General features: G+C 38.2%; 1 protein-coding gene and 1 non-coding gene across 8 annotated transcripts in view; both read left to right on the plus strand.

The window, feature by feature from the left end:
• The window catches only part of KLHL5 (kelch like family member 5), a 65052-nt gene that overhangs the window by 22882 nt on the left and 25367 nt on the right, over positions 1–16803 (plus strand). For 6 of the 7 annotated variants that reach the window (XM_040966420.1, XM_040966421.1, XM_040966416.1 and 3 more), the window contains 3 exons: positions 12480–12662; positions 15404–15540; positions 16033–16229. In XM_040966420.1, the coding sequence (XP_040822354.1) occupies positions 12520–12662; positions 15404–15540; positions 16033–16229 (477 nt within the window). In that variant the 5' untranslated portion in view covers positions 12480–12519. The remainder of the gene's footprint in view (positions 1–12479; positions 12663–15403; positions 15541–16032; positions 16230–16803) is intronic. The other variant, XM_040966417.1, reaches the window with a different exon arrangement.
• On the plus strand, positions 14462–14566 carry LOC121146898. Its single transcript, XR_005882276.1, has one exon. It is a non-coding gene; the product is annotated as a U6 spliceosomal RNA (small nuclear RNA).

The raw sequence follows: 16803 nt of genomic DNA on the forward strand, positions 1-16803 counted from the left end.
TTTGACTTGGGGATATTTTTCACCTTTTCTTCTAATCTGTAGAAGATGGAATTCTGAGCTGTTGTGGTGTTGGAATGAGAAAAAATATAGACCAGCAATCTGTAATCATTTGTGTAATGAAGAGAGGGAAATATCTTTACATAGGTAAATAATGTATCTGATTAAAAAATGTTAAGTGGTTCATGCTGTAGCATTGTCTTAAGGGAATAAAAGGAACTAATATTTTAATATAGAGATAAGCTGAATTATTATACTTTCATTGTTTTGTGGGTTTTCTTGAGACTTGTTGCCATGAAAAAAATACTTCAATATTAATTCAATTTTAATTTTTGATTACTTTTGAAAGAGCAGTCTATCTGGTAAATGGTTTATCATTTTTGTGAGAAATGAAAGAATAATCATTGTTCCATTTGAAAATTAATATAATACATTCAGAATACTTTAAAAAGATTGAAAAACCAGAAAATTTCTTTATTAACCAGAACGGGCTATAATACTCTTCACTTGATCTTAGCCAAAGGCCGAGAAGCAATAGGCTATAATACTCTTAGAATGTGTTTAATGCTAATGCCAGAAGAGAATATAAAGTGAGTATAAAATGTATATATGAGTATATGATCTTGGAAAGACTACATATACATTGGTCACTGTGCTTCCTTACAACAAAGGTAGTTTGCATAGTTAATGATTACTGAATGTATGCATACTGGAATATCTCAGTGGAGCACTCATTAGGGAAGAAAGCAGTTTTCCTGATGCAAAGATATTTTATGTGCATTGTTGTATAATGTAAAAGTGAACGTTTCATTGGTAGGAGATACAAAAGCATTTTGAAAATCTAGGGATAATTGTTTCAAAAATGTTAAATAGGAAGATTAGAGGTTGATCAAAGAAGAAAGTTCAAAAAGCTAGTATATTGAAAGATCAAGTTTTCTTTCAAAAATAAAACATACTGGAGAAAATGTGTATTGTATTTTTTTTTTACATGAGAATTGATGTCAAAGCAAAAAAAATTCTAGATTTTAGTAATACTCTTTTACTATTTCATTTTTGAGAATACTTATTTTTTTCAATATTAAAAACATTTAATTCTGACCTCTCCTTTCAGACTTGTTTGACCTCTGACTTGGGGATACTTCTCTCTGCCCTTGGCCTTGTGACTAAGTGATCAGTCCAACTTCTGTACTGGGTGGCCATACTTTTGTGAACAAATCAAAGCTTTTTGCTGTTAATGCAAGAGAAATTATACTGACATTTATCACACTTTTGCACATAGTTCGGAAGCAGTTTTTGTCTTGTATAATATTGCCAAATAATAAAATATATAGTAAACATTTAGGATAAATGTGAAATAACATTAAATATGGGCTAAAACATAGACCAATTTCTGTTTAAACAGTCATAGTGACACAGATCATAGAATGTAAATTTTTGAGTTACTAGGAAAAGACAGCTAGGTGGTTCTGCATATTCAGAATCACAACAGCTACAGTTCTGAACTGTCCAAAGCAAGAGTTAAGATGTTGGCAGTTGTGCTCGCTTCAGCACACATACATTAAATTGAAAAGAGGGTGGTAATTGACTATCAGTTCTGTTTTTTCCAGGAGAAATGTCTGCCTGTACTTTAAAATTCTAGATAGTTATACTCTTATTGTTCTAAAAAATTCATAAGTTCATTGCCTTTCAACTTTGATCTTGGGTCTGTAATCTTCCACCATTGTTCCACAGGATTTTTCCAAGTTATTACTTTGCTGTTAGAATATGAATCTTTGTTTTCTACACCATGAGGAATTTGGGGTCCTAAGTAACAGTTGTCACCTATTGTGAGCAATAGATTCCAAAGACTCTAATTCGTGGTGAAATTTTAACAAGGCAAGTAAGGGTTCATATGGTAGACTACCGTAAGACAATGGTATAAACTCAATGGACTCTTCATGTTATTTAGCCCACTGTGAAATTATGCAGTTTTTAAGATTTATTTGAAAAGCATAGTTACAAAGAAAGAGTCAGAGGTCTCTTCCATCTGCTGGTTCACTCCTCAGGAGCTTCATCTTGGTCTCCCATGTGGAATGTAGGAGCCTGAATTCTTGGGACAGACACTGCTACTTTCCAAGGTACATTAGCAGGAAGCTGGACTAGAAGTGGAACAGCCAGGACTCCAGCAGATGCCTTTATGGGATGCCAGCACTGGAAAGCAGTGACTTAACTCACTGTGACACAGCATTGGCCCTGAAATTTTTGACTTTTTTAATTGGGAGAAATTCATTATTTAAAAAAATGTTTTACAAAGTTGAATATTTGATTTATTTCTTTAGCCAGTTTGCCTGGAATGTTACTATTGTACTTTAAATCTTCCTAAAAACTTACTTCCTGGGACTTCCTAAGTCACTATTCCAAGGACTTTAACATATTAACTCATTTATTCTTCACAAATTTTTGAGTGAAATTGGCTGCTATTGTCAAGCTCAGCCTTAGTTCTAGTTTTATAGATGAAGCACAGAAAACCTAAGTAACTTGCTTAGGGTAATTAAAATGCTTGCAATTAAAAAAATAAACTTTTTATAGTATTAATTTATAGAAAAATGGTATTTATAGAAAAATTGCAAACACAGTAGAGTGAATTCCTATATACTTCATACCCATTTTTTTCTATTTATATCTTATGTTAATGTGGTACATTGGTTATTGATAACCAACAAGTTAAAGCCCATACTTCATTTCTTTCCTAATGTTCTGTCCCTATTTCCAGATCCTACCAGGACATCGCAGCACATTAAGTCATCATGTCACCTCTAGGGTCCTCTAGGTTAGACTAGTTTCTAAGATTTTCCTTGTTTGTGATGATCTTGACAATGAGGGGAATACTGGTCAGATGCTTTGTAAAAATGTCTCATCCATTTGGGATCTTTATGACTTTTTTCTCATGAGTAGATTTGGGTTATGGGTTTGGGCAGAGAAATATCGCAAATAAATTAGTTTTCATCACATTATATCAAGGGCACATCTGACTTGTCACTGTTGATACTGACTTTGATTGCTTGAATATAGCAGCATTTTGAACACAAGCAATTCAGGTATAATTTCATAGTCGCAATCATGCCTGTATACATAGTAGGCAGTTCTGTGACTAATTTAATCAGATTCAAGCTTGGATTAGCATATAGGAATTACTAATTCTGCTAGTTTGACCTTCTCTCCCCAATTAATTCTCTTCTCCTGGTACTTGACAATGCCAATAATAGATACAGGTATAAGCTTGTGACCAGCTATAATTCTTTACCCCTGACGTTGGTTTGCTTGCTCCTCTGCATTTCAGCTGCAGGTGTTTTCAACTCTTCTAGTTAATGGTCAGTGGATTTGCTACTCTTGGTCCCATCCTGAAGGCATTTAGTTCTTATCTCCCCAAATGGAATTAGCCCTGACAAAGGTAATAGAAAGAAACTATCTTCTTTGTCTTGTTTCCTCTGCTTCTCATTATTTGGTTCAGTCTACTTGTTCTCATTCCACTTTAAATTAAAATCCTCTATTTCCACATTAAAATTTTTGTTTAAAGTTCAACTCAAAGGTGCTTTTATCTGGGAGTATCTGTTGCACTCCTGAGCATGTGCCCATGTCAGATCCTGCACTCCGGAGGGTCTGCTATGAGCTCTGCATCCTTTCCTCAGAAAATGCAGCTGGGACTCAAGCTGGTGCCCATATAGGATGCCAGTGCCGCAGGCAGAGGCTTAGCGTGCTACATATTCTCCAAGTCATTTCATGAGCATTATTATTATTATTTTGATTTTCATCAGTATTAAATGAACTTGCCTATTGATCTTTTCCTTTCATACAGGTTGGTTAGTTAAGCTGGTTTTCCTTTCTTTTTTTTTTTTATTTGTTTTTATTGGAAAGTAAGATTTACAGAGATGAGAGACCAAGATCTTCCATGCTGGTTCACTCCCCAAGTGGCCGCAATGGCCAGAGCTGAGCCAATCCAAAGCCAGGAGCCAGGAGCTTCTTCCAGGTCTCCCATGCAGGTGCAGGGTCCCAAGGTTTTAAAGGAACATGCTCTACTGCTTTCTCAGAACACAAGCAGAGAGCTGGAGGGAAATGGAGCAGCCAGGACATGAACTGATATCCATATGGGATCCCTGTGCATGCAAGGCAAGGTCTTTAGCCTCTGGGGTATCATGCCAGGCCCAGCTGGTTTGGTTCTTATGAGCAGCATTTATGCCTGTTTATTATAGATATTCTGATAACCTCAGCTCCTCTCTCTTTTCCTGTCTCAGTCTAAGACACAGGGAAGTGAAGCAATGGAAGAACATCTTTCTCTCTCCTTTTCTCTTTTTTTTGTAACTCTGCCTTTCAAATAAATAAATCTTTTTTAAAAAAATGGCAGAGATGGCTTCTGTTATCCCAAGAAAGAATCCTGGATAGCTAAAAAGAGTTATGTTTGCAAAAACAGCGTTCTGTTTCATTAAACATTCTGTACCTTTAAGAGTCTGTATGTTTCCCATCTCATCCTGATTTTTTGTTGGCTTTTCAAAGACTATTCTACACTGATCACTACCTTCTTTGTATTCCAGCAGCGATTTACATTTCAACTGGAGATGCCCAAGATGATTGGAGTAATGGTTGTAGATAGAAGTGTGTGTGTACACATATTCTGTAAGTGTACAGTGATATCTGTATCCCAGTGGAGTTCCCAGTGACTATCTGGGAACATGCTTAAAAGGATGTGTAACAAAAGTTTTAGAGACTGATAACATTTAGTGAGTGATTGACTTTTTCATTTTGTTTGTGGTGTTGAGTTTTTATCCAGGATTCAGGCAGAGTCATGATGCAGTAATTGTGCATTGCAAAGGCATGAGTTCTGATTGCCACCAGCAGCAATACCTTGGAAGTGAGCTCAATAGGTGCTTTAGAATTTTCAAGAATTTTTTTTCCCCTCTACTCAAGGTCACCAACAGTATAGTTCCAGTAAAGTAGTTTCTTTGGATTTTTATTTACTTGAGAGGCAGAGAGTGTGCAAAGTGAACATGCTCCTATTTGCTGGTTCACTTCCCAAATGCATACAAGACCTGAGAAAACACATTCCACATCGCCCACGTGGGTAACTGGGACCACTCACCATCCCTGTCTTCCAGGGTCCCATTAGTAAGAACGTAGACTCTTGAGCTGGAACCAGGATTTGAGCCCAGGTATGCTAAGGTGGAGTGTAGGCATCTTAATTGGCATCTTTATCACCAGGTCAAATGCCCACCTCTGGTTTCTAAATCCTCTTTTGAATACTACTCCACTGAAAAATTCTTGTGCAGATTCCGGTGCTAAAAGTAGAAGAAATCTAAGGAGTCAAAAATCAAAAATTATGTTGGTCATGGTGCATATTGCGCGCATGTGTGAGCACATGTGTGGAATCTGGGGGGTTAAAAGCATGAGTTATGGCTATCCAGGTTTTTTTCCAACTTGGGGTACTTGACTCTGAATTCCAAGAGCCTTTACTATAGAGATGTAGCTCTCTTAACAGCCTTGCGGTTTCCAACTGGTGCAGTGCTGCCTATTAGGAGAGACTTTGTAAATAGTGATTTGATTCTGTTTGACACTTGCCTCCTTTCTGGGTTCAGGCACTTTTCCAATTTATAAATTCATTGCTTTCTGCAGAAAGAGGCACATGCTCAGAATTAAACATTTCCCTCTAGCCTAGGAAGATTCAGCAGTGTACCATTCATTACAATGATAGTCTGCTGTGAAAGACTAGTGTAACCTCATATAATTCTTTGAAATAGGATTTATCATCTTTCTAGTATCAGATGAGTAAAACTAAGCTTAGATGTTAGGTGTATTTCCTCTGTTACCACGCTAAGAAAAGTAGAAGTGAGGAAATTGATTTTAAATGTTCCAGAAATGGCCTATTCCCAGGTGTTTGTATTGTGAGCTTGGGGTATCTATTGAGTTTGCTAAAATCCATTTTTAATAAGAGGAGTGAAATTCAGCTGTCAAAATTAACAATGCTAGATATTTTTTTCAGACAACCAATCAAGCTGGCATTGTGGAATACAGTACTGGCATTCCACATAAGTAGTTTCATGTTCCAGCTACTCCACTTCCAATCCAGCTCCCTGCAAATGGCTTCGGAAAAGCAGCAAAAGATGGCCCAAATACTTGGGCCCCTGCTGCTCCAATGGGAGACCTGAACAGAGCTCCTGGATTTTGGCCATTGTAGCCATCTAGGGATGAAAAAGGGGGTGCATGAACCAGTGAATAGAAGATCTCTCTCTTGGTCCTGTCTCCCTTTTTCTCTGTAATTCTTGACTGTCAAGTAAATAATTTTTTTTAAGACAGCTAAACATTATATAAATAAAAAAGGCAACTAAGAACACAGATTTCCCACTGGCCACCGAGGAGTAGAGCTCTACTGATGTTAACCTCGATTGTGCACACACTCTGTGCTGGGGCTGTGCATGCATTATTTCAGCTCATAATCCTACCACAAGGAATCCCTAAAAGTAAAATACTACATGTTCCTTATTCCAGTTTTGTTGTTGAGGGAGATAATTCTTAAAGAAACTCAACAACTAGTTGCATAACAGAATGAGAGTTGAGTTGTCCAGAACTGTAGACCTCTGGATCGGTACTGTGTAGTATGACTTTGTACACTGAGGGGAATGCTCTGCTGCTCCATGCAGTTGGGTAGTCAGTAGGCCCAGGAACGAACCTGTCGGGCATTTGAAATACAACCAGTCCAACTGAAAAACTGAGGTTTTAACTCCACTTAAAATAATCCACAAGGCTTGTGGCTACTAAATGGGATGCACATCTCTAGAACCTTCCTAAAATACTCTTTGTTTCTTTTAAGATTTATTTTTATTATTTTTTTATTGGAAAGGCGGATATACAGAGAGGAGTGACAGAGAGGAAGATCTTCCGTCCGATAATTCACTCCCCAAGTGAGCGCAATGCTATGCCGATCCGAAGCCAGGAGCCTCTTCTGGGTCTCCCACGCAGGTGCAGGGTCCCAAAGGCTTGGGCCATCCTCGACTGCTTTCCCAGGCCACAGGCAGGGAGCTGGAAGGGAAGCGGGGCTGCGGGGATAGAACTGGCGCCCATATGGGATCCCGGGCTTGCAAGGCGAGGACCTTAACCACTTGCGCCACCACGCCGGGCCCCTAAAATACTCTTAATCACTGACCAAAAACCCTCCAAACTGAAGCACAGTGGAGGAATACAAGCAGTATGAAGGATTAGCAAAACCACGCAGGTCCTACCATGTGGTATGTCTTCTGCTTTCCCAGGCCGTTAGCAGGGAGCTGAGTCAGATGTGGAGCATTCAGGATACTGCATTGCAGGCTGTGGATCCCAACTCTTCCTCTCAACATCTAAGGGGAAGTCACACAGAAGTGGACTTTGGTAAAAGATCATTCATTCAAATGCCTCTTTTGTCTTATTGATTTATATTCCTTCCTGCTATTATTATCATTCTCCTTTTTATACCTTTAGGGGAGAATAACCGTATTTTTTTTTCTGCCAAGGGTCATTTGGAAATTTATCCTATTTTTCATAGGTCATGCAAAAGTATCAACTCAAATAGCCTGCTGTAGACTTACTGAATTTCTAGTCCTGCCTGTGGTTGCATTAGTACAGCCAGACCTAATGATTTCATGGGTCTATGTGTCCTGCAGGCTGAACATTGCCCACTCCTGTTGTATTCACTGCTTTAGTGGAAAAGTAAACAGAAATCCTCATTCTGTAGTGGATTACTTGACCATCTCTGAATGCCTGCTAATCCCACTGTGTACCTAGCTCCTTTAGTGTCCTGGGTTGGTAACTTCTGCCGCATTGCGCCTCAATTTTTTATTCTGTAAAATAAGGGAGTTAACTGTATTAAATGATTGAATAGGTTCCTCCTAGATGTAAAAATCCCATATATAATCATATAAATGCCTAAAGTCTTACAACTGTATGGCTGTACCATAACTTACTTTGTGAAAATTGCATGTGCGGCGTCACAGATGTCTTAAAGGCACGAGAATGGGCATTTGGCCTAGTGGTTAAGGTGTGGGTTAAGGTCTGTGTCCAACATCAGAGCGCCTGCATTCAAGGTCTTACTCCAGCTTCCAATTTCAGCTTTCCATTAATGTGAACCCTAGGAGGCAGCAGGCACTGGTGTCCATAATTGGATTCCTGCTCCCCACATGGGAAACCTGGATTGAGTTCTCTGTTCCTAGCTTTAGCCCCAACATAGGCTTGGCAGCTGTGGTTATTTAGGGAGTAAACAGTAGATGGGAGCTCTGTGTCTGTAAAATTAAGAAGTATTAAAAAGATGTTCAGTTACTCGTCTTTTCCATTGGATCCAAATCCAAGCTTACACTTATATTGTTGTTCATTTAGTGCAGTGAAACTAGTTGCTGTAAGCAAAAATCTCAGTGAAGTTTTGTTTTGAAATACTATGTTCACGTAATTTGTGAGAGCTTTTGAATACTTGAAAGCAAATGAATTTTTTTGTTTTTTGATGGCTAAATGTTCTCTCATGTACACATAATGTGTTTTCCTTCTCCAGTCATCAGTTGATGGATGTCTAAGTTGATGCTGTGTCTTTGCTACTGCGTAGGGTGCAGTAAACATGACAGTACAGATTTCTTTTTAAAGTGTTGTTTCTGTATTTGAAGGGCAGAGTGGGGAATAGAGAAATCTACCATCTGCTGGCTCACTCCCCAAATAGTCACAACAGCCAGAGCTGGACCAGGCTGAAGCCAGGAGTAAGGAGCTCTATCTCAGTCTTCCACATGAATACAGGGACCCAAGCACGTGTACGGTTTTCTGGCTTTTCCGGCAGGGAGCTCAATTGGAAGTGGAACAGCTGGCATGTGAAACAGCACCTATATAGAATGCTTGTATCTCAGGAAGTAGCATAACCCATTATGCCACAACTCTGGCCCAGGTATCTATTAAATTTGCTGATTTCATTTCCTTTGGATATATCCCAAAAAGTAGGATAATTGAGTCATGTGGTAGAGTCATTATGTTTGAAAGATAGAGTGAGAGGGAGAGACAGAAAGAGGATGAGAGACCCTGTTGGTAGGTTCACTTGCCAAATGTCCATGCCTAGGTCTGGACCAAGCCAGGGTCAGCAGCCTGCTATTTCTCATGGGTGGCAAGGACTCCAGCACTTGGACTGTCTGCTGACTTTTCTAAGTACATCGTAGGGTGCTGGATTGCAAATGGAGCAGTTGGGACTTGAACTGGTGTACTCCACTGTCAGATGCCCGTGCTGCATGTGACAGCCTAAACCTCTGTGTCAGTACCTGCCCCAGCAGATGTGTTACTAGTTTGTTGTTTGAGGAATCACCATACTGTTTTTCATATTGTACTAGTATTTAGGGCTCTCTTTTCTCACACAACATTGCAAGCATTTATTATTTTTTGACTTTTAAATAAAAGTCATCCTAAGTAGTGCAATAAATCATTGTGGATTTTAGTTACATTATGTGATGGCTAGTGATCTTGACCATTTTTTAATATACATTTGCCATTTGTATCTCTTTTGAAAAAAATGTCCATGTTGTTTGCACATTTCTTACTTGAATTTTTTGTTGAATTTCTTGAGCTCCTTATGTATAATTTGAAAATATTTTCTCCCATTCTGTCAGTTGTCTCTTCTCTTTGTTAATTGCTTCCTTGGCTGTGCAGAAGCTTCTTAGTTTTATATAATCCCACTTGTCTATTTTTGGTTTTATTGCCTGTGTTTCGGGGTTTTATCTAGAAAGTCACTGACTAGACAGATGTTTCAGAGTTTTTCTCCTATGTTCCCCTTTAACAATTGATAGTTTAGGTCCTGCATTTAGATCTTTGATCCATTTTGACTTGATTTCAGTGTAAAATATAAGGTATATGGAAATCCATTTTCCCAACAGCATTTATTGAAGATAGTATTGTTTCTGCAAGGAAATTTTTGGCACATTTATCAAAGATTAGTTAGTTGTGGATGGGTACATTTATTTCTGGGATTTCTAGTCTATTCCACTGGCCCTCGTGTCTATTTTTATGCCAGTACCATGCTCTTCTGATTATAATAACCCTGTGGTTTATCTTAAAATTTGGCGTTGTGATGCCTCTGACTTTGTTCCAATTGTTCACAAGTGCTTTAGCTGTTCAGGCTCTTCTGTGGTTCTATATGAATTTTAACATTGTTTTGTCTAGTTCTGTGAAGACATTTGCAATAAAAATCTTGGTAACTGAATATCCTCATGCTAAATGAAATAAGCCAGACACCAATCCTGTGTTTTCTCTCATTGTGGAGATTGGTATATAAAGAGAGTATTAAATATGTGTTAATGTCATATTATTTGGTATACTGGGGAGTGTGTTGTCTTCAGTGAATTATGCCCTCTACATAACATAATTTTTTCTTTATGATTCTTGTCAGGAATCTCACATTGTATAATATTAATACTCCTGCTCTCAAGAAAAATAGTATGTATGTGTATGTATATAATACTTGCAAATGAAGAGAATCTGAGAAAATGTTAAAGACTGCCAAATCTAGAAATGTTATAAAAAAGTAGATGAAGGAAGTTGAAATGTTATTTTAGAAGTATAAATTTTTTGATAATTTTTATAAGGGTAAAAAGTTATTTTGCATGTATGCTGATTTTGAAAACAAGTTTTCCATGAAGTTTTCTAAGTACCTGTTCACTTAGCATATTTAAAGGAAATGCAGTTTACATAGATTCGAAACAAAGTATCCACAGTATTTTGAACTGTTTTTCATGTGCTGGTTTTTATATGTCTCTTGACTGTCATGTACACCAATGGTTTTCAGAGTGTGAAATTTAATAGGATCACTGCAATGTCTTTTGAAGACTGGTACGGTGTGTAGGGGTTGGTTTTGGGTGCAGCACATTAAACTGCTGCTTGAATGCTAATTGCTCTGCATTTTTAAAAAATTCTTTATTTGGAAGAGTTACACAAAAAGAGGGAGAGAGATCTTACATCTGCTTGTTCACTCTCCAAATGGCTGCAGTGGCTGGGGCTGGGCCATGCTGAAGCCAGGAGCTTCATCCCAGTTTCCCACATGGGTCCAGGGGCATTTTATATAATGGTCAAGATACCACTTGGGATGCCTGCCTGCTATACCTGCTATACTAGAGTGCCTGAATTTGAGCCCAGCTGTGCTTTTCATTCCATCTTCCTCCTGCTTACATGAACCCTGAGACAGCCCGTGACACACCCACATGGGAGACGGATCTTCCTCTGTTGCTTGGCTGTCCAAATGCCTGCAGCAGCCAGGCCTGGGCCAGACTAACACCAGGAGCCCAAAACTAAAGTCCTATCTCCTACATGAGTGACAACCCAGTTACTTGAGCCATCACTTGCTGCCACCCATTAGCAGGAAGCTGGAATCAGAAGCAGAGCTGGGGCTCAGACCCAGGTGCTCTGATGTGGAAGGCGGGCATTTCAAATGGTGTCAGAACCACTGCACCAAAAAAGGCCTGCTTTGTGACTCACAAGGCACTAGTTTCCTTGGCTTCAGTTATGATTGCTTCTTCTTTTGAGAAGATTATTAAGGAGTTGTTTTAAAAGATTCTCTTAAATTGTAATAAGATTTGATTCAACAAAGCATTTGTCAGAATCATAATAGTCTTAAAAGAAAATCAGATAAAAAATTCACATTCAGATAAAAAATGTCACATTCATTGGTTTTTGCAGTTAAATTTCTCAGTGGGTGGATGTTGATTCCTTGATTTGGGTGTTTTGGAGAGAACAGGTGTGGGACAGGGTGGAATGTGGACTCAGAACATTACTACTGATTCCAACCATAGGTCTTCTTCACCATTTCCACTGGAAAATCAGCCGAAAACAGAGAGACTCATCCTCATCAGATTATGATTTGGAAAGTTCAGATAATGTCTCCAGACACTTAGATTAGGTCACCAAATTGCTTTAACCTATAACAAATTATAGTTTACTTACACTTTTGAGAGCTGACTAGGGAACCACAAGATGGCTTCTAATACTGCTTTTATGATAATATCTTCTAAATGAACTGTGGAGCATAGCCTGTTTAAAAGTAAAGGATGATTTGCATTTGTACTTCCAAAATATTTGAATTGTGTGTCTGTCTTCAAAAATGAAAAATAACTGTCTTTTACACTCTTCAAGCTATTAGCTCAGGCTATGACTATTAATATGTAGGCAGAGTGGCTCTTTCTCAGCAGAGACCTTGGGTTTAACCAGAGATGAGACTTACAACGCAGGCGCTACAAAGAATACATGTAGTTATTAACTAGCAGATGTCACATTCACTGCCAGTGTCTGTAAGACACCTATGACTGGAGCTCTCCTTGATTTTAAAGACAAATGATACGTGATGGTATGTTAGTACTGGTATAACAGCACTTTTTTTTTTTTTTTATTGCACTGGAAGGTTTTAGAAGAACTTACAGGAATGATATTTGTACTGTGATCGTGATAATTGAAGTGTATGCTTGCTTTCTTTTTAGGACTTCCAATAGCAGTCAGACATTGTCATCCTGTCATACTATGGAGCCATGCTCATCAGATGAATTTTTCCAAGCCCTTAATCACGCTGAGCAAACATTTAAAAAAATGGAAAACTATTTGAGACACAAACAGTTATGTGATGTCATTTTAGTTGCTGGTGATCGCAGGATTCCAGCTCACAGGTAATTAACTGTTTTTCAATTTTCTCTCTGTATGAGTTTGTTTTGAAGTAACCTACTCTGGTTAACCCACATGCCTTGGGGAAGGATCTATGTCATGGAACCTGTACAGATTCTGCCTAAGAAATGGTTATACTGCAGATGATCCTAAAAGACATTTTCCCTGTGAAGCGCAAAACCAAGGCTCACTAATGACAACTGTTGCTTGATAAAGATTTCAGCTACTATCAGCAGCTTGGGGCAGCATTCTTCCTAATAATGCGTTCAATCAGTTCAAAGGAAATTAGACCTTATTGACATTGAGAAGTTAGTAAACTGTAGAGTGCAGTAACAGAAAGTCTTCAGAGTTTTCAAACAGCCACAGCTATCCTAGCTTCTGTTTGCTGGTCTCCAAGAGATATGAAAAACAGTGCTAGGGGAAAAAAGCCTTTAGTACAAATGATGTATTTCTTAAGAAAAGGGAAAGAGCTATTCAATAAAGAATCATTCATTTTTCTCTTCACAATTCCATATTCAGTTGTTTCTGTTAGTTACAATGACCCCAGATATATATAAATAAATGCCCTTCAAAACAAAAATTCTCCAGATTAAAAAAAAATCTGTAGAATCATTAGGAAGAGTGGACTTCGTGCTCTAGTTTTCAATAACTCAGCATTTATTTACTGAACTACTACTGTGTTCTGTGACAAAGAACCCATGTTCTGAGCATGGGTTTGTTAGAAAACATCTTATGATTAACAGCATCTCAAATTCTGTAGTTTCAAAACTAAATCCATAGGGGTAAGGGGAGTCCCAGTGCCTAAAAAACTGTGTCACATAATGCAATGTAATTAAAAAAAAAAACCCTAAATTCATGACCTTATCTGCCATGCTTGGGCGAACTGTCACCTTCTCATTTACATTTTCATGCAAGGCCTTCCTGACCCATCTTCCAATATCCCAGCATCCCTTGTTTCCCACACAGCTGCCCAGAGAGATCCTTTAAAAAGGAACTCAGAGCCAGTTGTTCCTCTGGGTGCAGTTGTGATCGACTCCTGTCCCCCTGAAGGCCACAGCACAGGCAGTGTTTATACAGCACAACCATCTCCACTGTCGGTACTGCCTTCCGTCCTGGCTCACTCTGTAGGAACCGCATCAACCGCCTTGCAGGTCTTGGAATTTCAGCATCAGTTCTTCCCAAATACATGGGTGACTAAATCCTGCCCTTGATGTCACCTTTCAGAGACCAGCTTTTTACATTTATCATCCTGTTCCTATTTACCTTTCGTCCACTTTTCCCCGATAGCCATTATCATCATCACCTCTTAATATATAGAGAAGCTATTTCTACATCTCCTTGTCTGTCTCCCTTGCCTTGAAAATGCAAGACCCCATGGGAGAATGGATCTGTTGTCTGTTTTGTACACTGATGTATGCGAGTGTTTAAAACAGTATCTAGTACATACAAGTGTTATCCACATTACCAGTACTTGTTTTTGTTTAATAAATGAATGAATAAATGTCAATTTCTTTGAAGACCTACAGCTTCGGTAGGTGAATAAAAATGGAAACAAAGAGATTCATTTAATACTTTACAGGTAGTGAGAAATGTTGCAGTCTGACCATGCACCAAGGAACTGTTAGCTCATAGATAGTGCTGGCAGGGGTCTGCATTGCCACAGCACTGTGGAGAGCAATTTGGCAAACCTTAGCACTCAGTAATGCACTCCTGGAGAGGGAGGAGAATGGGACAAAGGTGGGCCACAGAGGAAGCTTCAACCATTAACTATGTCATGGTTTTGATTTTAAGAAATGAATAAAATGTGCTCACTTTGGCAGCACCTACACTAACACTGGAACGACAGCGAGAAGGTTAGCATGGTTCCTGTGCAAGGATGACATGCAAATTTGAAGCGCTCCATATTTTAAGTATCATTGTGTGACTAAATCTGTACTGTGAAATACATGAAATTTGTTCATCCTATATAAATAAAATAATGCAACAAATAAGTTCTGTTCTGATAGGACAGTTTGCACATAAGTCTTATTTTTCTGATATTAAAATGTAAAATGCACCATGTTAAGATGACTTAAAGAATACATTGTGTTTAACACAGATAATATTGATTAAATACTCTAAGTTTCCTTCCCATGTTTTAAAATAAGTTTCTCTTGGGGAAACAAAAGAAATGAGTAAAGTAAGTGGGCGTATGAGAATACCCTGAAGTCATTATCAAGTGAAATAATGCATGTTTCAGAGAAAAAATGTTTATTTTTATGAGACTGTCAAATCTTGATGGACATGGCTAATAACAAAATAGTTTTTAGTGTTATATAAGCACCATAAAATTATAAAAGTTGAAAATAGCATGCTAAAATTATTTTCAAAGGTCACCCATAATTTCATTGCTTCTACAATTATTTTTAAAATAGAATTTATTATTATAAAACTGATAAATGAAAAATAACCTTTACAGTCCCCTCCTCCTATTTTTTATGTAGTCATTTTAACGCTTGTTTTCTGGATATTATAAAGCAGTAGTTGAGTAGTGAACAGGTAAAATCACTTACCTCAGCAAAAAGGTTTCAGATGATCATTTATTATTCAGTGGGAGGAAGTAGAGCATAAAGCAATTTGTCAAATGTAAAATGCATTTTTCAGTACCATGCAGTTTCTTTGAGTAACAAATAAAAAAAGAAAAGGCATTTACTGATGAACATGAACTTTAATATGGCCGTTTTTTTTCCCCCTCATGTGTTCTCAGATTGGTGCTGTCCTCTGTCTCGGATTATTTTGCTGCCATGTTTACCAATGATGTCAGAGAAGCAAGACAGGAAGAAATAAAAATGGAAGGTGTAGAACCAAATTCGTTATGGTCCTTGATTCAGTATGCATACACAGGTAAAAAGTCTGCAAATGTGAAGAAGAACCCCTCAGATTTAAGTCCCACAATTAGATTTCAGATTTCTGCTTTTTACAAAGTATGCCATAGTTAACACTTAACTAAGTTGTTATTATCACTGCTGGTGATAACCATAATGGTTAAAGTCTCTGTTTTAGAATCTTCAGACAGTTAATCCAGTTATAAATTTTGTTATAAATGTTAATGAGTATATGAATCATGTAATGTCAAATTTGTACATTTGCAATCTAAAGGTTATAAGTAATAAATGTAAGTTATATAACATATTTATGTAAAAATGTTACGAAGAAGTCATTAGTGTTTAAGAGTAGTTACAAAAAGCTTATTTATTTAGTACTTTTTTTCCCTCTAAAATGTCTTAAACCAAGGTCTGTAAGAGCCCATAATTAGAAATGTTACTAATATAAAATATTTTATAAAATAAGGTTAATGCAGTTCTGTAGCTAATGGGATTTCCTTTTCTCATTAAGGCCGCCTTGAATTAAAAGAAGATAATATCGAGTGCCTGTTATCTACAGCTTGCCTTCTGCAGCTGTCACAGGTAGTGGAAGCATGCTGTAAGTTTTTAATGAAACAGCTTCACCCATCCAACTGTCTCGGAATCCGTTCTTTTGCTGATGCCCAGGGTTGTACAGATTTGCATAAAGTGGCTCACAATTACACTATGGTAAGTATTTTATGAAGAGCAGGAAGGCATAGCCTCTGCTTTATTCTTTTATGTTTGAAGACTTTTCTACATGTGGCTGTTTTTTCATGTTTCTTCCCTGTGTCTTCAGGTTTCAACTTCATAGTCTTGTGTCATATTTGTTTCTTTTTTTTTTTTTTTTGAAAGGCAAATTTACAAAGATAAGGAGAGACATAGAGATCTCCCATCCACTGCTCCGCTCCCAAAATGACTGCAGTGGCCAGAACTGAGCTGATGCAAAGTCAGGAACCAGGAGCATCTTTCAGGTCTCCCACGTGGGTGCAAGCTTCCAAGGCCCCAGGCCATCCTCTACTGCTTTCCTGGGCCACAAACAGGGAGCTGGATGAGAAGTGAAGCATCCAGGACACAAACCAGCAATCCTGGCACATGCAAGGCAAGGATTTAGCCACTGGGCCTTTGTGCTGGGCCCATGTCCAGCTGGGTCCCTTTTCTCTCTCTTTAATTAATGTATTTGAAAGGCAGAGTTACAGAGACACTCTGTAACTTCCCAGGTGGGCACAGCCTCCAAGGGCTGGGCTAGGCTGAAGGCAGGAGC

The sequence above is a fragment of the Ochotona curzoniae genome, unplaced genomic scaffold, assembly GCF_017591425.1.
Source record: "Ochotona curzoniae isolate NIBS_2020 unplaced genomic scaffold, NIBS_Ocur_1.0 scaffold_4505, whole genome shotgun sequence".
NCBI classification, from domain to species: Eukaryota; Metazoa; Chordata; class Mammalia; order Lagomorpha; family Ochotonidae; genus Ochotona; species Ochotona curzoniae.